Below are 23,586 nucleotides of genomic sequence, written 5' to 3'. Positions count from 1 at the left end.
TGCCACAGGTGCCCCCCAGTCTTTCCCAGGTAGCTTCTGTAGACAAACATCAGGCAGGGTTTTCCAAGGTATGTCCTCTGGCTGAGGGCTGTGTCTCAAGACATGCCTGCTGAAGATGGATCTCGCCTGGTGCATTTGCTTTAGGAGCAGCCCGGCGGCCTCACATCGACGGGCGGGGTTCCTCGAACCCCTCGCCCCTCTCCGTGAGGCTGGGCTCGGATTCAGACGGGGCGTGGGGGAGGCAGGCTTTTGCCAACGGGTTCTGTCCCAGCCTGTCTTGGTGCGCATGTGCCTGCTTCCACTGCTGCTGACCCGTGGTCCGAATGAGATTCACTAAGGGGGTCCCTTGCTTGGTCTGCCAGCCCCCGCCAGGGGTATGCTGAAGAGGCTGCCTGGCCAGGGATTCTGGGGATCCCTTGCTCACAGGCCCTTCTCCGCCGCAGCGGGTCCAGCCCTGTCCGCAGCCTCACCGGTGCCCGGGCACAGACGGAGCGGAGCTACTGGACCAGCACCTGGCCTCCGCCCAGCTCACGCTCAGAGCGCAGCGGGCAGACACTTGGTCCGAGAGACAGGCGCTCCTTCCCTCGGGGTGCTAGCCCCGGACCTGGCTGGGCAAGAAGAAAAGAGAGCCTGCCTCCCTCACTCCTTCCCCCGCTCACACAGCCTGCAGTGCACTCAGGGGTGCCCCGTCGTCAGCGTCTGGCGGGGGGGGGGGGCAAGGTGAAGCAGAAAGAAGAGAAAGTGGGCATCGTGCGGCCCCGTGGTCAGGGCCTTCTGCCACTTTCTGGACACGGTCTCGTGGTCTCACAGCAGAACCAGGCTGTTGCGGAGCCTATGCCTTCTTGCTGCTCAGCCTGCGCCCTGTAGACCAGAGCTAGCAGCTTGCTGAATCCACCCTCCTCCCCAACAACCTTCCCAAGCACCAAGAGAGAGAGAGGCTGACAGCCACCACTCAGCCCCTCCAGGCCACCGAGGTGGGTGGGGGAATAGAGGAAAGGGGGTCAGGGTGAGCAGGCAGGGTTTGGGACAGGGAAACTTGAACAGCACTTTCTGATCAGAACAGCTTCATCAAGGGGCTTCCCATTGGGGAGAGGGCCTGGGTTGGGGGGCGATGGGGGTGCAGCCACACGACACAGTTCCTAGACACGGGGAAGAGCAGACAACATGGCTGGGGAAGGGCCGCCAGCCCAGGACAGGCAGCAAGTCAGCAGGCACGCTAAGGCCAGCCTGGCTGGGGACCGGGTGGGGAGTGGAGAGGTACTCTCCTCTCCAGGGAGGGACTTCTGAGAAGGAGCTTTCCTGAGTTCTCGCTCTGCTCATTGTGTCCAGGTGAGTCCATTCCGCCCCACTCCAGGTGTCTGCCACCCTCGTGGGTTTCATCTGGGCAGGGCGAAACTGCTGGTTCCGGCTCCTCTGGGCCAGCATGTGTGTGAGCAGGGGCCCAGTGGTCTCAGGGGAAAGCGAGTAGGAGGCACTGGCGGGGTCAGTCGAGCTGGGAAGGCAGCCTGGGTCCAGGGTGTGGCTGTGGGATTCAGCGTCCCGCAGACCTTTGGCCTGGCCCTGTTCAGTGGCAGGGCTTGTTTCTGCTCTCTGTGACCTCCATTCCAAGGTTGTCACCGTGCTCTATGCCCTTCACTCAGAGGAAGCCCCGCGGGCATCTGAGAGGGAGGGCAGGCCAGTGTCGAAACTTCACCTTCTGAGTCCCAAGTACTGAGTCCTCCGTAAGACAGCCCTGATGATTCCACCCAGGGAGGGGCAGGCACTGCCAGGGGAGCAGCTCAGATTCACCCTCCATTGCAGCAGGCAGTGTGGGTGAGCTGGGTGAAGATAAGATCCCAATGAGCTTGGCTATAGTTTGGGTCAGGACACCCCTCACTGAGTCACCAGTCCAGCAGCCTGGCCTGCGGTGGGAAGAAAGGCCACCCCTGGTAGCCAGAGATTCCCGGGACAACGGTTCTGGGATTCGTGTCCAGCAAACCTACTGTTGCTTTCAGGAGGCTCTAATAGTGTTCTTCCTTTCCAATGCATTTGGGGTTTCTACAAAAGTTTGCAGAGCAAATTAGGTCTCCGGCCAACAAGATAGACACATTTCCTTACATAACATCCGTTGCATTGTCCTCAATGTAACGGCACTGCTCCGGTGTCTCCTGGGGTCCTCTGCGTCTATTAGCCCCGTTTCCTTGTCTCTCCTTGCCTTCTCTCTCAGCTTTGTTTTCTGAAGGACACTATCCTGTTGGTCTCCTGTCGTTCTGGGAAATCTGTACCTCAGATGCGGCACGTTATAAGCCTCTCTGTTGTTTGGCTGCAAGGTGGTCCCAAGGACGGGTGGGTTCAGTTCCAGGTTTGAAGGGTATCTTAGAGCTACCGTCTCAGAAGGCCACCATCAAGCCTGGTCGTTTATATGATTTTGAATTTTGTTCTACATTTTCTTCTCCCGTTTTGTCTAGAACCTTCTATTGCTCCAACCAGAGCAGCAGTCATGTGACTGCTGGGCACCATCTAGTGTTTCTGGTCTCAGGGATGTAAATCCTGTGGTCTGCCCATTAGACGAACTGTTTCCTTGCATCTTTTCCCTTCTTTATTCTGCACGAGGAGAGACCAGCCGCTGCCTCTTAGATGGCCACTCAGGAGCTTTTAAAACTCTGGTGGCTCCTCATCAAAGCAGGCTGTGGAACGTTGTCTTTGTGGGTTATATTGTGCCGGTTGACTTAATTGTCCCCTGAGACTGAGGCCCTAAGCTCCCACACCCAGTGCTTCATTTCCTCAAGGTGTTTGCTTATGGCTGAGATGTCTGTCCCTGTGTGCACGCCTATGTGTCTGGATAGATTTGCAGCACACAGAAATACGGATGTGGAAACATCTTCTGCCAACCCGATATATGCTCATGGGTGTAGGGCCATCTGCCCACTCGTACCTGTTCAGCTTGCCCGTCTGCCTATTTATCCACTCAAAGATTAATATATGTTATTACTGCTATTGCGGTAATTATTTTTTCAGGGAGTGGCTTGCACTTGGATCTCACGTTAACACCGACTTTGATCTGGGTTCTTATTCTGCTCTTGCCCGTCTCTCAAATTTCAGGAGGCTGTGCTCTGGTGAAGCCCAGACCGCAGTGCTCTGTGCCCTGGAGCTGAGAAGTCAGGGTCCTCCCCATGGGGCCCACTGGCTCTGGGACAGAGCGCCAGGCTGTCTGAGTAGAGCGGGGCCCAGGTGGGGAGAGGTGGAAGGTGGTTCCGACTCTTCTCTGCTTTATAGGAGCATGCCCAGCTCGGCCGAGATGCAGGGGCACCGTCAGGAAGGTGTGGAGTGGAGGCTGGAGTAGAATGAATCCCAGGAAGGACTTATGGGCACAGGTCCACTTAGAAGGGGGGAAATCTCTATGAAAATAGAACCAGACCCAGCGGGAGGGAGAGCTCTGGAGCCCTCTTTTCATGCCCTGTCCCCCCACTCAGCCCTGAACTGCCGGGGTCAGGGTGTGAGGCTGGCCCACGCCCAGAAGACAGGTTTTTTCCAAGTCATTCAGTGGGTCATATAGCACTGGCATCTCACGGCTGCCCTCAGTCTACCTTCCAGCTTGGTCCTGGACTGAGCAAAGGCATTCTGGCAGGAGGGGGTGAGCACAGGTTGCCACAGGACGCATCTGGGGTGATGGGCAGCAGCACAGCGCTAAGGACCGCAGGGTGGAGAAGGCTCCTCCAGAGGGGAGGACGAGGCTGTGTGTGGGGGGTGGTGGTGTCACTGAACCTGTCAGCAGTGATGATGCCCGCAGTAGCTACTACTTTGCAGCTGGCCACCATAGTTGCTCCAGACAGACCTGTGCACGGAGCTCCAGTTCTCCTGCATCCAGGCCTTCAGTGCTCAGACCCAGCCATGCCCCTGCTGACCTTGTCTCCACCCCAACACCACCACCTCCCTCCCATAGACTGCTGCTTCTGGCCTGGCCCCACCCCTTCATTCCTGCCTCCCCCAGAGCAATCCCAGCCAGGTCAGGGTGGCCTTCCACCCATAGGAGGTAGATCATGCCATGGGGCCTTTAACCCCCTCTGCCATCGCAGCCATGTCCAGTTGCTCTCAGGGCCCCTGCTGGAAGACCCCACTGCCCACCTGCCAGCTCCTCTCTGACCCTCAGACTGGGAAAGGGGCTTTGCCATTGGTGCCTGGAAGTCCCCATTGTCCCACCACATCTCTTCTCAATGGACACCGCGATGGCCTGTGGGCTGGTCTCCCTCTCCCACCCGAGCGGTGTCATCTAGTCTTGTCAGCCAGGCCTAATGGTGTCCAGCACACAGTAGGATTGCAGTTCTTCTTTCCTGAATGAATGCACCAGGCTCTCAACCAGGCATTTTGCCGGCAGCATCTTAGGTGAGCCTCACCAGACCCGTGAGGAGGCCTTGGCCGTGCAAACAGTAAAGCACTTGGCTGCAGCCCTGGAGAGTGGCCACCCAAGTCCACCCAGAAGAGTCTGGGAGGAAAGTCTGGGGATCCCCTTCCAAACCACCAGCCACTGACAGTCCTGTGCTTCATGCTTCCAGGCTGACACACTGGGCCCTCCCTGAATGGAATCGACTCCATGACGACAGGCTTTCATTTAAGAACCCTCAGTGAGAAAGGACCTCACTTTTACAAACGACTGTCCTTATCTAAGAGTTTAACTAACCTCCCGAGGGCCACACCCCTAGGAAGTAGTAGTCCTGATATTTGAACCTGTGTCTCTGGGGCTAAGAGCAAGCCAGGGAACGAGGCCGGGGTGGCAGCTGGGAGTCCAGGCCTCACGGTGGAGAAGCTGTTTATTTTCTGAGCCAGACAGTCTGAGAAACGCCTGGTAATGCTGTGCCCAGAACAGTCCAGCTTGGTGTGATTGTGATCTGGGCTGGCCTGTCAGGAGGACAGATTGTTTTGTGGGTTTTCTTCCTTCCTTTCTTTAGAAAGAGAGGCCAGTACAGTGACATGCCAGCCTGTGAGGCAACAGGGCACCAGAGCTTCAACCCAGTTTATTCCGGGTGCACTCCCTGCCTACAGATTGCTTGGCCACCCCAGAGATCCTCCATCAGAATCTACATTTTAGCAATCTCTACAAGAACTATCAAGAAGCCCTGGTGGCACTCTGGGGGAAGTGTTTGACTCCTTACAGAAAGGCTAGTGGTTCAAACCCACCAGCCTCTCCCCCAAAGAAAGGAGAGGCTGGCTGCGTCAGTCAAGATTTAGTCTCCGATCGGGGGTTGTTCTGAATCAGAACCAACTCAGTGACAGTGGCTTAGGGTTTTTTCCTCTGGGAATCTTGTTTGCAATGTAGATTCTGTTTGGATATCTATAGGGTGGATTGAACATCCTCAGCAGGGAGTTGAACCCGAAGGAACTCGGTCACAGCCCGGCAGGGTGCCCAGTGCAGCCAGCTGTGGGGGACTGAGCAGGCCAGAGCAGCACAGGTGTTTGGGTGTCTGGGGTGGGCAGAGTTGGCTCAGGTGTTCTCTGTTAATGCAAACCATCTTTAACACAGCTACTGTGGGCCCTGGGTCCGGGGCAGCCTTTGGAGGAGGCTTAACCAATGGAGGATGGGTCTTTCTGGATTTGGAGCGTCACCAAGTTGTGGTACCAGCTGAATTCCATGGGGCCTGTACAGCACAGAAGGCAGTGGGGGGGTGGGGGCGGGGGGCTGCCCTAGGAGACTAACTTGGGGGTTCAGGGAAGAGCACTCACCAAGCTCTTCAGGTCCCTGTTTTCTGAGTTCATGCTCAAAGTGGTTGTGTTGTCACCACAGCTTAAGTGTGATGAGCTTTGAGCAAAACTCAGGCCAGCCCTTGGCTGAACGGCCACAATGAACCTGACCATTAGAGAGCTCTTTCAGCACCAACCCTGGATTCTGCTGTATCAGAAATAACTCGCTGCCTCTAGTCGATTCCAACTCATTGTACCCTATGGAACAGAGTATAACTGCCCCCCCTTTGGGTCCCTAGGGCTGTACATTTATATGAGAACAGAAAGTTGCATCTTTCTCCTGTGGAGTGGCTGGTGTGGGTTCGAACTGCTGATTTTGCAGTTAACGGCCCGGCTTGTAACCCAGTATGCCACCAGGCTCCTCCTGGCCCTGCCACAGTGGTCACTGTATAGACCGTCTGACTCCTGATACGTAGATTGCAGGCCAGGGCTCTCACAGCTGCGAGGTACACCGGGAGCTCCTTTTCACGGTGACTTCACTGGATAGCTTGGAGCTGAGTCAGCAGGGCGTGGGGATGGGGCCTGGCATTCTCTAACCGAGTGCACCATCCCCAAGATGTGCAGAGGAGTCAGGGGCACCCCCAACTTCCATGATCAGAAGGGGAGGGAGCCAAGGAACAGATCCAGATATTTTTCCTCTCAAACCCATACTTCTGTGAACTCTTTGGTAGAGACTACACTAGCCTCTTTTCATCCCCAACTTGAACTCTCAAAGGGCAGTAGTGCCTTTTCTTACTTGCCCTCACCCAGGGGAGGTCAGAGCATTTGAGCAATGTAAATCCCACCGGGCTCTATCACCCAGGTGCACCGCCCAGGTGCACCACAGACTTTGGAGGTTGTCGGTAGATTGAGAGAATTTGGGAGTGGCTTTTTGCACTTCCATCCTGACCTTCAGCTCCTGCCGCAGGTGGGAGTTGCTGTCTTGGGAATCGTCAGAGGAACTTCTTTCCTAAGAACTAAGAGCCAAAATGGGCCGTCTTCAGGGTTCTGCTGGACCACGAGAACATTATACCCAAGGGACGTTTGTGTGTGTGTGTGTGTGTGTGTGTGTGTGTGTGTGTGTGTTTAATTTTACTGAGGTGACATATCTCTCACAGAATCATTCCAACAAAGTTTACATATACAACTTAGTGACATTGTGTTCACCATCTAGTGCATTCATCAACTTAATAAAGAATAACTCCACATTCCCTCCCCCTCCCACCTACCTGCCTGTGGTAGCCACTGTCAACTTAGGTTTCCGTGCATTTGCCTGTTCTTGATAGTTCATGTAAACGGGACCATAAAGGGTTAGTCTCAAACCCACAGAAAAGGAACCCATCTTGATTCAGTAGATTCTAGACCTAAAGGTGAAAAGCAAACAAATAGAGCTTCCAGAAGATTGCAAAGGAGAATATCTTTGGTGACCTCAGGAAGTATGTAAATTGATATAAAAATTTTTTAACTGTTTGGTATTATCTGCCACAGGTTAACTTATAAGCCATCTAAGTATATACTCAATAGATTAGCATACTGATCACAATCCAAAGAAATGTAGAGGTGTGTGCATAGCAATATCTTTGTAAACACCAAAAGGTTTTCTGGAGAGACAGGCAGTAGAATGAGCGAGCAGACTGATAGATGTATGCAGTATAGTGCTACACAGTCATAAGAATGAGCTACTGCCACACACCAAAGCATACCTGTATCCTACCCCAATACCGTTGTTGAACAAAGAGAGTCATATACAATAGAGCATACACCGAATCGATTCTATTTATATAAGGTTCAAAAGCAAGAAAAACCAGTGATTTCAACTGGAGGCAAAGTAGTAGTTTCCTTTTGGGGTGCAGGGCCATGGTGACTGGTTGGAGACTTGAGAAGGGGTTCTGAGATAGCGGCACTGTTCTGTTCCTTGAGCTAGCTGGCGCTTCTCAGATGTATTTTCTTTGAAAATCCACCAGGCCATATACTTACACCTTTAGTCCACTTTTCTGATGTATGCTATGCTTCGAGATGTTCACAATCCAGTTCAATAAGAGAGGAGGAGCTATATGGTGGACGAGGAAGAAACCCACGAGGGTACCAGGAGCCTGTGATCACATCATTTCTGCACCTGAGCTTCACGCGTGTTCTGAGCTGTCCTTTATGGCTAAATAAAGCAACACAGGCTCGTAATTTCAGTTGATTTTAAAAATAAAAGCAAAAGCCGGTTAATTGGGAGAAGTTGGCTTTTCTCTGGAATAATTTCTGGGAAGCATTTATTGCAAAGGTTTTTATGCTTACAGAGTTATTTCATAACAACTGTCTCAAATCGGACCAGGCCTATCTAGGTTACAGACCACTTACCTATTACGTTATCTGTCTGAACTTCATAATAATTTTGTAGAACGTAACTAGTTCCATTGTATGAAAAAACCGAAGCTCGGCAAAATTCAATAACCTGTCCATTCTCCCCACTAGTCTAAAAGGCTAAGAAAAACAAAGCGCCAAACCCACTGCCATCAAATTGATGACACTTCATAGTGATCCTATAAGGATTCCCGAGGCTGTCAATCTTTACAGAAGCAGACAACCTCATCTTTCTCCCTTGGAGTGGCTGGTGGGTTTGAACTGCTGCTGACCTTGCAGTTTGCAACCCAATGGTTGCCCCTCGGCACCACCGTATTTGAACCTTGGGCTGTCTGGCCTCCAGGACTCTGCTCTCTCTGAATCGCTGTCCCAGGACAAGCGTCTGCATGTGAGTCACTCCACAGCATCCGTGCCCCGCGAGTCTGGGGCCCTGACCCACGGGGCAACCAGTAGATTGGGATGGAGGCCTGGGATTTGCTTTCCAAGGCTGCTGCAGTCTTGTGATTGGGATTTTGCAGACAGCATCCTTGAATAAAGCTAAATGTACCAGAGGTGAGATCAAGCTGCAAAGACTACTACATATTTAAGAGAAAAGACTGGGTTTGCTCTGAACCTAAAACAAGTGTGGTCTTTCTCGGGCAAAATCAGGAAAGCGGGAGACAAGCAAACCGAGGCTGCCAGCTCGCCTGGGTGAGAACCATCAAAGGCAGCTTTGTGATGCCCTAGCACTGAGGAGTTGGCATATCCTAGCCAGCAACCGTGGCACGGCACTTTCACTGTGTTCCTGGGTGGTACCTATAGGCTTTTACAGCTTAAAGATTTTGCGTTAGGGTCTGAGCTAGCTGAACTGGGTTCAGGGCTAGGCTGTCAGCCACACATGAGGTGGTGGGAAGCATGCATGTGTGACACAGACTATCCACGCTACTTCTTCTCATCCAGTGTGACATGTAGGTGTCATCTGCATGCATGGGGCATTTTACCTGCATTCTCTCCTGACTGCCCTGCTCCCCACCACCATCCCCCGCCCCCGTCGCCCATCTGTCAGTCTGCTGCAGTGCGGTGGCTTCATGCTGCTAAGGTGCTGGAAGCTATTCCTATTTCAAGTGCCAGAAAGTTCACGCATGATGGACAGATTTCAGTGGAGCTTCTAGACTAAGACAGACTAGGGAAAAAAAACCAAACGCCTAGTCATCTGCTTCTGAGAATCAGTGGATGGTTTCCGAATGTTGTTCACTGTGCATGGACGATGAATCTCTTGGGTCGGAGACACCTGCCAACGGACGCTCCCCAACATACCAACGAGCCTGAGGATGGCAGGCCAGGCACCGTGCATTCTGTTACCCGGGGGTTGCCGTGGGCTGGGCCGGCTCAATAGCAAGAAGGAACACCTCATTCAATGCAGTTAGTACCTTTTCCAAGCTAGGAAGCAGAGGACCGGGATCAAAACTGTCAGTCTGTCTTCAGCACCTGCATTTTTCATCCCTGTGGGCCCCCGTCCTTTATTTGCCAAACAATGTCAAACTAATATAGACCCGCCTTCCCACACCCCAGGCTGACTGTTCATCCCTGGGGGGCTGAGGTGACAGGGCTGGGTGCACTTTCCTGGTGCCCAGGAAGCAAGCTGCTCCCGGGAAGCTTTCCCCTGTGGCTCTCTGCCCAGGCCCCTGAAGGCCAGTGACGATTTGATGAGTCCTCGAGGTACCCGAACTGAGACCCTAGTCCTAGCATAGAACCCCACCCTTCAGAGCTGAAAGGACGCTGCCTGATTAGCACAGCATGTGCATGAAACCTTGCAACTAGCTCCTGGCCACCAAGGAGCCCTCGTGGCACAGTGGACAAGTGCTCTGCTGCTCAGCCCAAGGTCGGCGGTTCGAACCCTCCCAGCAGCCTTTGGGAGAAAGACATGGCCGCCTGTTCCCGGAAAGATGACAGCTTAGAGCCCGGCCGGGCAGCCCTCGTACGGGGTGTCTATGAGTGAAACATGGCCTCGGAACAGCAACGAGTCCACCGATCTTAGGGCTATTTTCAAGATGAAAGTGCTTCCCATCGGCTTATAAAAATATCAGCGCAAGACTGGTTCTGGGGCAGCTGTAGCAGCATCCTGACCCAGGAGCTCACGAGGCATGCAGCTCTGGGAATGGCAATGGCACCTCAAGTCTGAGCGTGCCGGGCGGGGCCCGAGGGCTGGGCACCCCTCGGTGTGTGCGGCCCAGAGAGGATTTCGGTTCCCACCCTTGTCCAAAAACTATGCCACAAATGTGTGGAACAGCCAGCAGGTTCAGCTCAGATGGACCGTGAAGCCTCGCAGGTTCCTTCTGGGTTTGAGAAGGACTCTGTTTTCCTACCCCTGGGTGGCCCTTCCCACGGCTGAGCCTCACCACCCTGCGCCTTTGTGGCCTGGTAAACCACTCCCAGGTGGTTTCTGCCACGTCTGCTCGAGGGCTGGAATGCTTCCTCTTTGAAGGTGAAGGGCACTGGTGTGTGTGGATGTGAATTAGATTCAGTTACATTCAGGATGCAAGGTTAAATTCCACACACACACCCCTCCCCAGCACTCTCATGCATGCCTGGGGTCTGCTCACTGTGCTGGAAAAAGCCCCCACCATGTGTCCCCTAGTCTGTTGGGGCTGTGGGGGCAGTGAGCCGATTCTGAAGGTCACTCTGTCAACCTCAATTCAGGGAAAGGACACGACTGTGGAACTGAGCTGGGACCAGACTAGCCAGGGCAGGCCAAGGGCACGCCTTCCTCCCCTGCCCTGCCTGCTGGCTGCAGCCGCTATGGTCTCCAGGTGATGTCCTGGGGCTGCATCTAACAAGGATGGACAAGCTACAGTCCTCACGACTGGGCATCTTCCAGGGGCCAGAGGTAGAAAGGAGAGTGTCCAGAGGTCTGTGGGCACTGGGCTCAGGCCTCCACACAGCCCTCCTCACTCCTGCCTGGGCAGAAGATTCCTGAGCGTGTGGAACTGGCAGCGCTGCCTGCCCGCTCTGTCCTCACCTACAGGGAGACCTCGTGGCCCCCTGCAAAGACCCTCCAGCACCAGCTTCTCCATAGGTGGTCCTCCTCCCACAGCTCCAGCCCACAGAGCTCAGGACACTGCTCTCTGCCAGCTGCCTTTTCTGCCACCTCCGTTCCATCCCCACCTCTGATTTTACCCTGTCTCATGGCACTCTGGGTGAGGCATGGGGCTGCTCCTGCAAGGTTGACTGTTCAAGCCTATCTGCTACTGCAGCGGAGGAAGACGAGACTGACTGCTCCAGGAAAGATCGCAGCCTCAGAAACCCTACATGGTGGAGTCACCATGTGTTGGAATTGACTTGATGGCAGTGGGCTTGATGTTGGGTTTATTCATTCATGCATGCATGCAGCCACTTACAATTTGAGACCCTCAAGTCTTAAAGGTGAATCAGACGCTTGCCCATCGAGCCCAGGGCTCCTTGGCACATCTTCACATTCTTCTCTCAGGGATCCCTCTTATCGCCCACAGGGGTCCTTGTGGGCGCCTTCTGCTTTTCTCAAGCCCTTGTTTGCATCCCAGCCCCTTCTCCCTCGATGCTTCCTCTTCTTATCTTCCTGAAAGGGAGCGTTCTTCAAAATGCAGGCGTTTCGGTTGTTCCTGCACTTGACCACTGTCCTAAAGGCCGGACAGTTCCAGCCTACCCAGCGGGACCATGGAAGAGGGGCCCATCCATCTCCTGCTGCTAAGAGTATAGCTCCCCTCCTACCCCTGCCCCAAGTCCATCAAGCCCTTCTCTTCTGTAACAGATGGGGTTCCATGAGTTGGAACCAGCCCCCTGGCAGCAGGACTCAGTCTTCACTTCAGAACTGATGCACCATTTCCCCGCCTGCCCAGGTCTGCATCCCACTGTGCCCTCAGACATGTCCCAAGACTCCCATGTTCCAAGCCTCCCCTTCTCTTGTCAACCTCTTCTGTCTGCTTCTATCCCTTTCCTGACCTGGGGCAGATAGTTTTTCTCTCTCTCTCTCCCATACTTATCTATAAGATAGACACCATAGCACATGCCTGATTTGGTAGTTAAAAGGTTAAATGCATTAGTACACGGAAGAACTTAAGCTAAGACCTGGTACATAGTCAGTACTCACGAAATAAAACAAAACGAGCAAACTCAATGCCATCAAGTTGATTCCGACTCATAGTGACCCTACAGAACTGGGTCGATCTGCCCCTGTGGGTTTCCGAGACAGTGACTTTATGAGAGTAGAAAGCCCCATCTTTCCCTGTGGAGCAGCTGCGATGTTTCTTGTTCACCAGTCTCTCTTCCTCTGGCATCTCCAATGCTTGCCCCCAGCAGACAGACATCCAGCTCTCCCTCTTTATGAGGGTTCTCCCCTCTACCCTGCCTGCGCTTCCATCTCCCGTCCTTGCACTCCAATGCCTGCCTGTCCAGCTTCTGCCCCTCCCCTCCCTTGAAGGCATTTCCAAGTTCTCAGCCTCTGCAGTTTTCAGCACTACAGGGTTCTCAGCATGCTGGGAGAGACTGGTAGAGGCAGTTTAGACTGGGTGGGGGCCAGGAGGACCCAGGAGAGACCGGTGATCTATAGAATAGCCAGAGGTGAGTGTAAGAGAAGGTTCCTTGACACAATGGATGGATGTATGGATTGTAATAAGAGTTGTACAAGCCCCCAATAAAATGATTTAAGAAAAAAGACAAAGAAGAGCAGGTCCTACAAGGGTCAGGATGGGAGCCCTGCTGACAGAGGGACCTCAGTTCCCATCCTAGAAGAAGCTAGGCTGTGACCTCTGTGACATCTGCCCCAGAACTGCAACAGTACACAGCCGACTACACTCACAACTGGAAAGGGTTACCTACCCACCACACCCCAAATCCTCTGGGCAAGACCTCTGGCTGGTTACAAGACTGCCCAGCCTCAAGCCTGGTATGCCCTCCAAATCGCCCCCTCCTCTGTTTTCTGGTGCCCCCTGGAAGGGACCCTGTTCTGTCTGTGGGCTTCCCTGGGGCATGGCACAGATTGTGTCCCTCAGGGGAGGCTGCTCATGCCGCGCTCACACATGTGCGCACACAGAGCCATCTCCGCCAGCCCCATCATCGGCCTAGCTGTGCCCGTGTAGCTTTGGGAAGAAGACAGGCAATGTGGGTCATGCTTGCTACTCCAGAGTCCCTGAAGCAGGAAGTCGTGTCGTAACAGAAACCTCCAGAGGGCCAGCTGGGTGAGTGAGGGCTAGTCCCTAGGTGCCACCACACCCTGAGACTGGGCAGGGCCCAGCGTCTGCTCTGTGTCTGGGTGCCACAGTGAGGCAGGGCCTCTCCCCATGGGCAGGGTGCTGGGCAGGGCTTCATGCACTGCTTTTCATACTCGGTGGCTCCCAGAGTCTCGTAACACCTCCTTGACAGCTGAGCTCTTAAGGCCTCAAGTAGCCCAGTGTTGCCAACAGCTGGCCTTGAGTCCAAGGTCGCAGCTTCTTTCTCCATCCCTCATGTGGGCTCATCTCTCCCCGTAGCAGCAGTTTCCTGAGGGCAAGGCGGTGCTCAGTTTGCTACTCTGTCTGCTGGGCCAGTTGGCACTCTGTAAGATATGTGGGTATTCGCCCCATGGTTCACTCTCCTGGCCCAGAGTGCTCTCTGGTAACCTCGAAGTTCTCACTTGGGGCTGCTTTCTGGACTACTCTCTGCTGGATGACCTGCGCTGCTGACCTGTATCCCCTACACCCAAATTTCTGTACCCCTCTGCATTTCCAGGCGTGAAGACTCCCTTTTCTGGCACCCTTCTGGACAGGCCACCCACTCCACCTGGCTTGTTCAGCCTTAGCCCACTGGGGGAGCAGGGGCCAGGCACTTGCTAAGGGCTGTTGTGGGTCCCACAGGAGACCTCTGGGTTTGTGGGTGATAAGAACATAAGGGAAGATGAGCTGTCATAATGTTCTCCATCATTATTTCTGGTTTACTAAAGGCTCCTCGCTGGGGCTGGGGCGGAGTCTGAGGGCTGCCTGGCCGAAACGAGGACTCCTGGGGTATTCCGACCTAGTAGAGACCCTGCAGGGAGGCCTGGTGGTGTGGTTGCGTATCCAGCTGCTCACCAGAGGGCCAGTGACTCACCCCACTGGCAGCCCCATGGGAGGAAGGTGGATAGTCTGCTTCCATAAAGATGTGCAGTGTTGGGAGCCCAGTCAGACAGGTCTGCTCTGTCCCATAGGGTCAATATGGGTCGGGTAGACTCCACAGCAATGGGTTTGGTTTGAGTCTACTTATTGGGCCTCAGTGATCATGTAGGCAAAATGGGAAGGCTATTGTAGGGGCTGACCTGCTCACTGCAAGGTCAGCAGTTGGCTCCACCAGCCTCTTATCAGGTGAACGACAAGGCTGTCTGTTCCCGTGCAGCTGTGAACTCTTGGAACCCCTGGGAGCAGTTCTCCTCCTCCTGTGGGGTTGCTCTGGGCTGGAATCCGCCGATGGCAAGGGGTTGGGTTTCAGTGTTGTACTCATCGTAGCAGGCTCAGCTCTCTGAAAGTTTGGCTCCTACGATCGAGTCGCTGCACCTGTGAAAGTTTGGCTCCTACGATCGCGTCGCTGCACCTATGGGACTCCCCCCGCCTCCTGCTGAGGGCCCGGTGGCCCATCACTGGAAGAGCATGGGCTTTGGGAGCATGCCTGGCTGAGTTCACATCTGCTCCGTGAGTCCATGCAGGCTCCTCGCCTCTCTGAGATGGGTGGAGTGGATCCCAGGATTGCCCTGCTTCGAGAGAGAAACATCTGCTCTTCAGCTGTTAGTCCCTTTCTCCCCCCTACCACCCCCTTCTTGCTCTCAGCATCCCTGGATGTCCATTCTCTTAGGCTAGGGTAGCAGTGCAGACAGACCACAGGTCCCCAAAGCAGGGGCATCTGCCACCTCCTCAGGGTGGAGGTCCCATGCTGCTGCCTTCTGCAGTGGGTGGGAGGGGTGATGCTCACACGGGAGCAGGGAAGCTGCTGCCATGGCCTCTCCTCGCAGGATCTCTCCTGCAAACTGAGCCAAACCCATTGTCAGTGCATCTTCTGACTCGGCTGCCCTACATGGTTCTATTTCACCCAGCGGCCCTACATAGCTAGAGCTTCTGAGGCTAGAAATCTTTATGGGAGCAGACACCTCAGTTTTCTCCCTTGGAGCTGTTGGTGGATTTGAACTCCTTAAGGACACCAGTCTGATTCGTAATGCACAGCACTAGCAGAGCTCGCTGCAGGGAGAGCTATGTTGGAATGGCCAGAAGCCCTCCTGTCTTGCCCCCGCTCCAATGAGGAGTCCTGTCAGAGAGCCCTGCCGCCACCCCAGCTGCCCTGTCACACCCTGATTGGATCTCCAGCTTTCATGAACAGTATGGTCTGGAAGTAGCAGCCTTAGTGGTGTAGTGGGTTACGAATTGGGCTGCTACCCGCTAGGTCACCAGTTCAGAACCACCAACTGCTCTCTAGAAGAAGACACTTTGTGCTCCCGTAAAGGGTTACAGTCTTGGAAACCCACAGGGGCAGTTCTACTCTGCCCTGTAGGCACGACAGTGAATTTGTTTGTTTTTTTGGTTCGGTATGTCCCTGTGAAGATGTATAGACCCCCAGACCCTATATAGGGTCACTATAAATCAGAAATCAAATCAATGGCAGTGGGTTTGGGATATTTTGGTTCAGAAGAATCCTGTGGGTGGGAAGGTAAGTTCTCAGCAGGAGGTAGAAGCAGAGGGGACCTGTTCCAAGCCCTGGTGTCAGGTCTGCCACCAGGGCTGGTGCTTAAAAACAGATGCGTGTCTCGTGAGGGCAGGCCTGCACCTGCTCTATTCCCTCCTGGTGCCCCTGGTAAGGCCAGCCAGTCAGGGGCGCCCAGCTGCCTTTGCAGGTGCAGACATGCAAGCAGGGAGGAGGCCATCCTGCTCAAATGGAAGGCCCCTGCCATGTGAATGGGACTGCCCCTGGCCACAGGAGCTAGGGCAGGGATGAGGTGAGGGCAGGTATCTTCTGAATGAGGTTATATTTGTGGAAAGGGTACACATTGATTGGCCTGGGATGGTGGGGTTGCCTTTCAGCTGTGTGACTGTGGGCAGAGCAGTTTCTGAGCCTCAGCTTCCTCGTCTGTAAAATGGGAGCAAGCACTCACTAGTCCCTAGACGTCATCAGGCTCTGACAGTCTGTGGTTCTCTGAGGAGCCTCGCTCAGTGCTACTAGGGGCCTCTGTAGGAGGACCGTGTGGGGGGCACTTCTCACTCACTTCTCTGTCCAAACCTGCTTCCAGCCTTGCTGTTGGAGATGCAGACACCCTCGCAGGAAGGAATGCATTGGGGGTGGGCAGTGTAGAGCTTGGCAGGGGGACCTGGCACTCCAGCTCGATACCACAGGAAATGGGTCCCCTTAGCAAGCTGAAGGGTAGCACTTGGAGGACCGAGACGCCATGCCACTGGTCTGAGAATAGCCCAAGAGGGCTCTGGGCCAGAACCACCTCAGGTCACCTACAGGGCCTGGTGAGGCCACAGCCACGGGCCACTCTTCACTCCAGCCTTCCTTCTTGCTGGGCTGGAGAGCAGGGTCCCTTCCAAGGCAACAAGGGCTGACGGCACATAGCATGGACCTAGGGAAACCACGTGCCCTGCTGTGACCTGGCTGAGTAGACTGTGTGCAGGACCCGCCTTACTGGCTTCTCCGAGACTTGTTCTGCTCTCCGACACACACTCTTGGCCCATCTGGGGGAGGGGATGGTACGCAGCCTGTGCTCTGGTCCTCAAGCCTCAGGGAAGCCTTCTTTGCCCCACACCTACAGCTTGACCACAGCCTCTGGGTTAGCACAGGCTTCTAGAACCTTCCAGAGGAACCTGGTGCAGACTGCCTCAGAGTCAGGGTATGTTCTCCGCTTTGGAAGTGAAAGTGGAGGCCTCTGGCAAGTTTACTGGCCCAGGAGAATAGCTCCAGGCAAGCGAGTGGGCCGTGGATGCAGGGTGTCCAGGAGAGGAGGCCGGGGTTGTGCTCTTTTCTGGGACCATGAGCCTAAGAGTCTCTGGCCAGGCCCTCTGGATGAGAGCCCTGTGGAGTGACCTGGGCAGCAGCCACAAGGACAGATCTCCTGAGAGGAAGGACGGTACCTTTAAACGTGATTTCAAATGCCCCTTCCCAGTGAGATGGATTCTCTTCTGAGCACTGGCATTTTTAATCATTCCATTTCCTCGTGTGCTCAGGCGTTTTCCACCATTTTTTTTTAAGATGATTGGGATATATTCGATACAAAAGAATTCTGAAACTTCATCTTGACTAGAAGAATGCCCTTGATGACTAGGTGGACTCTGTGTGGGGCCAAGCTTCTCGTGGGGGATTATTTCTAAGGTGGAATAAGCTCTCTCCTCCCTTCCCGCATGGGTCTCTAGATGACCATGGAAGATGGGGCACCATCCTACACAGGCCCAAACCCAGGCAGTGAGTAAGTGTACCCATGTGAAGTTAATCAGAGAAACTTCTAGAAGTTCCAGGACACAGGCCTACATGCCTGGAGTCATACAGTGGTCCCCAACCACCCCAGCCGGTGCCCCTGCAGGGCCCGTGAGTATGTGGTTGAACACTGGGCCCGAGGTAGGGCCAGGGTTTGGGGCTCTCGTTGGCCACTTCAGAGCACCTCTCAGCTCTCCCCTGCAGCAGCTGTGCCCCTGGGTCCCCGTAGCCTTGGTCTTGGGGTGGCCAGCCAAATTCAAAGAGAAGGATTCAACCCACATGCTGCTGTTTGGAGCATCAGCCTGCAGAGTGTGGGGTGGCCAGCAGAGGAAGGCCCTCTGGAGCACAGAAGCCCCAGGGAGGAGTTGGGACCCTGCCCAGACCAGCTGACCGCCCTGTGAAGATGGAGGTCATGGCGTCCCCTCGCTGCCTGGGACAAAGGGGGTGGAGGTAGCGTGAGAAAGCCCTGCAGATGGTCTTTGCACGTGTGGGTGAGGAATTGGTGGTAGCCGCTCGTTTCCCTGCTTCCTGATGGATAAGAGAGTGGTTGCCTTAGCAACAATCGCGTCCACACCCCTTATCTCGTTCTCTCCGTCTAAGGCCAGTGTGAGGCCTCCAGGGGGACCTCAGGGAGGCACAGGGGCCCTGCTGTTTTCCACTCCACTTCTGGGGACTCCGAGGGCTGAGAACCATTTCACCCTGTGAGGATCGTGGGTGCAGCACGTTGCCCCATTTCCGGTCTCGCCTGTGCTGCTTTCCGCCCACAGGGTGCTGGTGCCTCAGACTCGGTCTTTCCCTCTTGGTGATAAACTGCCTCTTTATGAGGAGAGCCCCCCTGGGAGGGTGTCTGCCCTGCCCTTGCTTCTGACTGAAGATCAGGTGGGGGGCTTCCGGCTGACGCCTGAGGTTGGGGCTCAGCGCCTCTTGGGTCGTCAGCTTGAACAAGGAGGAGACCCTGGAGCCCTCCCTCCCGCCCCCAGGCTCTGACATGGCTGCTGTGACTTCACCCCTGTGGGCCGGGGTTCTCCCCGTACACACACACGCACACACTCATAGTCATACACATACACACACTCTCACACACATGCATGCACACACACACTCATACACTCACACACACTCATAATCATACACACACTCATAATCATACACACATGCACACACACACACACTCATACACTCACACACTCAAATACACTTACACACTCATACTCTCACACACACTCATAATCATACTCACACCCCTACACTCACACTCTCTCACACACACTCATACACACATACACTCACAAATATACTTACACACTCATATACACTCATAATCATACTCACACACATGCACACACTCATACTCACACACATACATGCACACACTCAAATACACTTACACACTCATACTCTCACACACACTCATACTCTCACACACACTCATAATCATACACCCCTACACTCACACTCTCTCAAACACACTCATACACACATACACCCACACACTCACAAATACACTTACACACTCATTCACACTCAATCATACACACATACACACACTCTCACACACTCATACACACATACACTCACACACACTCAAATACACTTACACACACTCATAATCATACACACATACACACACTCATACTCACACACACACTCATAAATACACTTACACACTCATAATCATACACACATGCACACACACTCATACACACATACATGCACACACTCAAATATACTTATACCCTCATACACACACTCATAATCATACTCACACCCCTACACTCACACTCACACACATTCATACACACATACACTCACAAATATACTTACACACTCTCACACACACTCATACTCACACATACACGCACACACTCAAACACACACACTCATACTCTCATACACACACACTCATAATCATACTCACACACACACACACTCTCACACACTCATACTCACACACATACACGCACACACTCACAAATACACTTACACACACTCATAATAATACTCACACACACACTCATACTCACACATACACGCACACACTCAAATACACTTACACACTCATACTCACAAACACAAACTCATAATCGTACTCATAATCATACACACACACTCACACATATACACACACTCACAAATACACTCACACACACACTCTCTCGATGTTGGCGAGGTCGGAGGCCACAGTGGCGTCACCTGGGTAACCCCCAGGGGCTGCATTTCCTCTGCAGAGTGACGTGCTCAGCTAGAGGACTGGGGGCTCGGTATCTGTGAACTTGTGTGGATTTCCAAGCAGAACTCAGCACTGGAAATTCAGGCGGCATTCCCCTCAACCAGCTCCAATGCTCTTTGGGGGGGTCCCCCAAAGTAGCTGCTTCCACTGCAGCCCAGAGGTGTGTGCCCTGAGCAGTCTCCCGCCTCGGGGCCTGCCGGGCCTTGTAGGCATGGCCCGCTTGGTGCCTCATGAATGCGGCTCTCACCCCCCACTCCCAGAGTGCCCTCCTGTCAACCAGCCGGTGGCTTTCCCACCCCTTCCCCCACTGTCGCCATTCAGAGCCACTCCTCCTCCTTCTCTGTCTTGCTCTCTCCTCAAGATGGGGGACCCAGGGAAGTGCTGGAGAGTTCTGCCGGGGGATGGGGTGGGTGGGGGCTGAGGTGCTAAGAGCATGGAGCCCCCTCTGCCTGGGCCGCTGTCCAGTTGTCCAGGGGCAGCCTCCCGCCCCCCTTTGTGCAGTGCGGTGGCCCCCCACAAGCGTGGAGACGTCCTCTACCAGGAGGGGCTGGATGGCGACCCTGATCTAACCCTGTTACCTGTCCCCTTCCAGGCACACCTTCTGGCAGTTTCGCCATGAAAACCCCCAGACCCGGGTTGGGAGCCCTCCCCCCGAGGGGGTCCCGGGCTTCAACAGCGGGGTGATGCTGCTGCACCTGGAGGCCATGCGCCAGTCCCCGCTCTACGGCCGCCTGCTGGAGCCCGAGCGCGTGCGGCAGCTGGCCGACAAGTACCACTTCCGCGGCCACCTCGGGGACCAGGACTTCTTCACCATGATCGGCATGGAGCACCCCGAGCTCTTCCACGTGCTCGACTGCGCCTGGAACCGGCAGCTCTGCACCTGGTGGCGGGACCACGGCTACCGGGACGTCTTCGAGGCCTACTTCCGCTGTGAGGGCCACGTCAAGATCTACCACGGCAACTGCAACACGCCCATCCCCGAGGACTAGCCCCACCCCGAGGGACTGGCCCTTAGGACCCTCGTACTCCCGGGGAGGTGGCATCGGGAGGGCCGGGCACAGCACCCGGAGACAGGCCCGTGAGCTAGAAGTCAACGCAGATGGAGAGAAAGAAGGAACTAAAACGAGGCTCCTTGCCTTCAGTCCCCAAGGAATGGGGCACCCCTTAGCCAACCCACCTTTCTTGGACCAGATATCAGCCTCCTGTAGACGGACAGGCTTCTGTCATTTTGCCAGCGAACAAACACTCGGTGAGTTCTGCTGAGTCAGACGGGGTTTTAACCAGCCGCCCGCCCGCCTGCCCTCCGTGGCCGATTCTTGCGGCTCTCGGTGACCCACAGAGGTTCCGGACCGCCGCCTCCCGGGGGGCCTCCTGGGCCCATAAGAAAATGATTGTCCTTGTTTCAGGACTCACAGCGTCTCTCCAGCACTCCACTACCCCTTAGTCATCCAAGCGGCGTCCCTGTGACCAAATTGTACTCAGTAATCAAGCCCTCCACCCTAGGGACATGCCGCAGGATCTGCTGACCCAGGGAGGTTCATCCGAAAGGGGAGCCCCCTCCCAGCCTCCCCATCCCCAACCCCCCACCCCAACCAGAGAGCAGCCCCGGGACCTCGGCAGAGGCGCGTCAGAGTCCCAGTCCCCGCGTTTTGAAAACCTCCCTGGCTGCGTTCTCATTGCACCGCGCCCTATGGGAAGACGTGCTGTGGGATGCTTATCTCTTTTTGTTTCAATTTCATTTCCTTTTTCCTTTCTTTCCACCCGGGCTGAGACTAGGTAATAAATCACCTGCGAGGACACAGTGATTGATGCCCTCTTTCTCTAATCACCGTTTCCACCTGCGTGGAGGCTCTGAATCATGCCCATCTCCACTGGCACTCGGCCTCCCTGGTCTCCCTGCGCTTCCCGCAGCTAAGCGTGCCCGCAGCAGGGCTTGAAGGACAGCCCGGGTCATGCCGGCCAGGACACTGGGGACGGCAGGGTTCTTGTCTTAGGATGAAAGCAAAAGAGAGGCCCTTCCCTCCCTCCTTTTTGGTCCAGCTACGTCATCGTGCCCTGGCCCAGGGGAACCCTTTCTCCCCTGACTCCCAGCTGTGGCAGAATCGCCTGTTGGTTACTGGAGTCCCTATTTATGACTGCCAATGACTGAATGCCAAGCATCAAGGTGGGCTCGGGAGTCACATACACCGTCAGTACTGCTCATCAGAGCGCCATGGGGTAACTCAAGTCCTAGCGTTCATTGTAAGAAAACAGTAAGCATCGAGGATGGAGTCGTGTGTTACATGTTCATGACAGCATTTTTATAATAGACCTTGAAGTATTGAATAGGACAGTGGGCACAATGTGTGTTTCATCCATTTAATGGAATCCTTTAGGTAGCCATTCAAGACCACATTTTTAAGACCATTTAAGGCTTTGGGAAATGTTACAATGTGCTATTAAGAATGCAAAGGATGAAATTATATGTATGGTACAATCTTAGTTTTATTTTGAAATTACATATATCTGTGCATAGACACATACATCTGCATATACATATATGCATGTGTGTGTGAGCCTGTTCTTTATTCTGATGGACTCCTAAGAAACCAGGTGTTTCAAATACTATATTAGGAAAACCATTATTTTAATGGGAAAAATGGGTTCAAAGCTAGACAATTTTAGACTCACATTAATGAACATATTTTTCCTGTAATAATTTCAATAATAAAAATGTTTCTACAGCTAAATACTTGCAAGTGTATTTCGTTTTTGTTTTTTTCTTTTTCCCTCCAAACAGTCTTTTGGGCATATCATTCATAGTCTATTTTATTATTGCCAGGAAAAAAATCATAAATTTCTTGATCAAAATGATCAAATGCTAAACAAAATCTCCTCACATACAGCCCCAAGTTTCCCTTTCATCCACCCGAGAGCCCTTGACCCTCCAGCTACGGGTGAACAGTCAAATAATGCTCGTTAGCAAATCTCACCAGACCAGGCTCTTGCGCTTGCGCTTGCGCCTGCGCCTGCGCGGTACCTGTGCTGATTTTTGACAGTTCCCACAAATCCAAACCAAACCATTGAGGTGATTCTCCCTCATCCAAAGCTCACTCCAGTCATGTCAAATCCAACCCCAGCAGCCCTCGGGGTCAGGCTAGAGCTGCCTGCGTGGGAGTAGAACGCCGCCTTTTGCTCCGACACAGCAGCTGGTGGGTTCGAACTGCAGACCTTACAGCTCACGGTCCAATGTGCAACCTTCTCCACCACCAGAAAATCTCCCGACGGCAGAGTGATCCCGAATAGGGTTTCCAAGACTCTCAATCTTCACAAGAGAGGACATCTTTCGCCCTCAGATGTCTGAAAGGAGGCTGTCTACTAGGATTAAGGTGAGTTTCCCTCTGTGTTTCTACAGTTTGCACCATGAAAATTAATTCTAAAATAAAGACTAAATCACTTAAAAACGTAATACCCGCTCCCCTCCTCAGTTACAGATAGGTAGTCTCACGGCAGAGTCGCTGGATGGTCACACTGTCATCGAGTTGGTGCCCACTCACGGTGGGCTTCTAGAACAGGGTGAAACTGCCCCTGTGGGTTTCCAGAACGATTAACTCTTTGCAGGAGTAGAAAGTCTCACCTTTCTCTTGAGGAGTAGCTGATGGTTTTGAACTGTTGACCTTGCTGTCTGAAGCCCGAAGCTTCACCAGTGTGTCACCAGGTACAACAGGTTAATGTGCTCGGCTGCTCACTGACAGGTGGGAGGTTCTTGTCCAGTAGAAGGTGCCCCAGAGGAAAGACTGCCCCACGCTCAGCCATTGAAAACCCACTAGGACGTAGTGCCACGGTGCTGTGACTTGGAGGCGCTCAAGGACAACTGGCTTATTCTGGCTCTTTTCACAGTCCTGAGTGACTTC

The 23,586-nt window shown here is 53.9% G+C and overlaps 1 protein-coding gene across 1 annotated transcript in view; it reads left to right on the top strand.

Moving 5' to 3' along the window:
- The window catches only part of XXYLT1 (xyloside xylosyltransferase 1), a 203,852-nt gene extending 181,440 nt beyond the window's left edge, over positions 1–22,412 (top strand). Inside the window, exon 4 of the mRNA XM_075556234.1 lies at positions 20,286–22,412. Coding sequence (XP_075412349.1) covers positions 20,286–20,682 — 397 coding nt within the window. The 3' untranslated portion in view covers positions 20,683–22,412. The remainder of the gene's footprint in view (positions 1–20,285) is intronic.
- The last annotated feature ends 1,174 nt before the right edge of the window (positions 22,413–23,586 follow it).

Source organism: Tenrec ecaudatus, chromosome 8 (genome assembly GCF_050624435.1).
Source record: "Tenrec ecaudatus isolate mTenEca1 chromosome 8, mTenEca1.hap1, whole genome shotgun sequence".
In the NCBI taxonomy this organism is placed as follows: domain Eukaryota; kingdom Metazoa; phylum Chordata; class Mammalia; order Afrosoricida; family Tenrecidae; genus Tenrec; species Tenrec ecaudatus.
The sequence above is the reverse complement of the archived record's forward strand: the minus strand, read 5'-3'. Positions and strand labels throughout refer to the sequence as shown.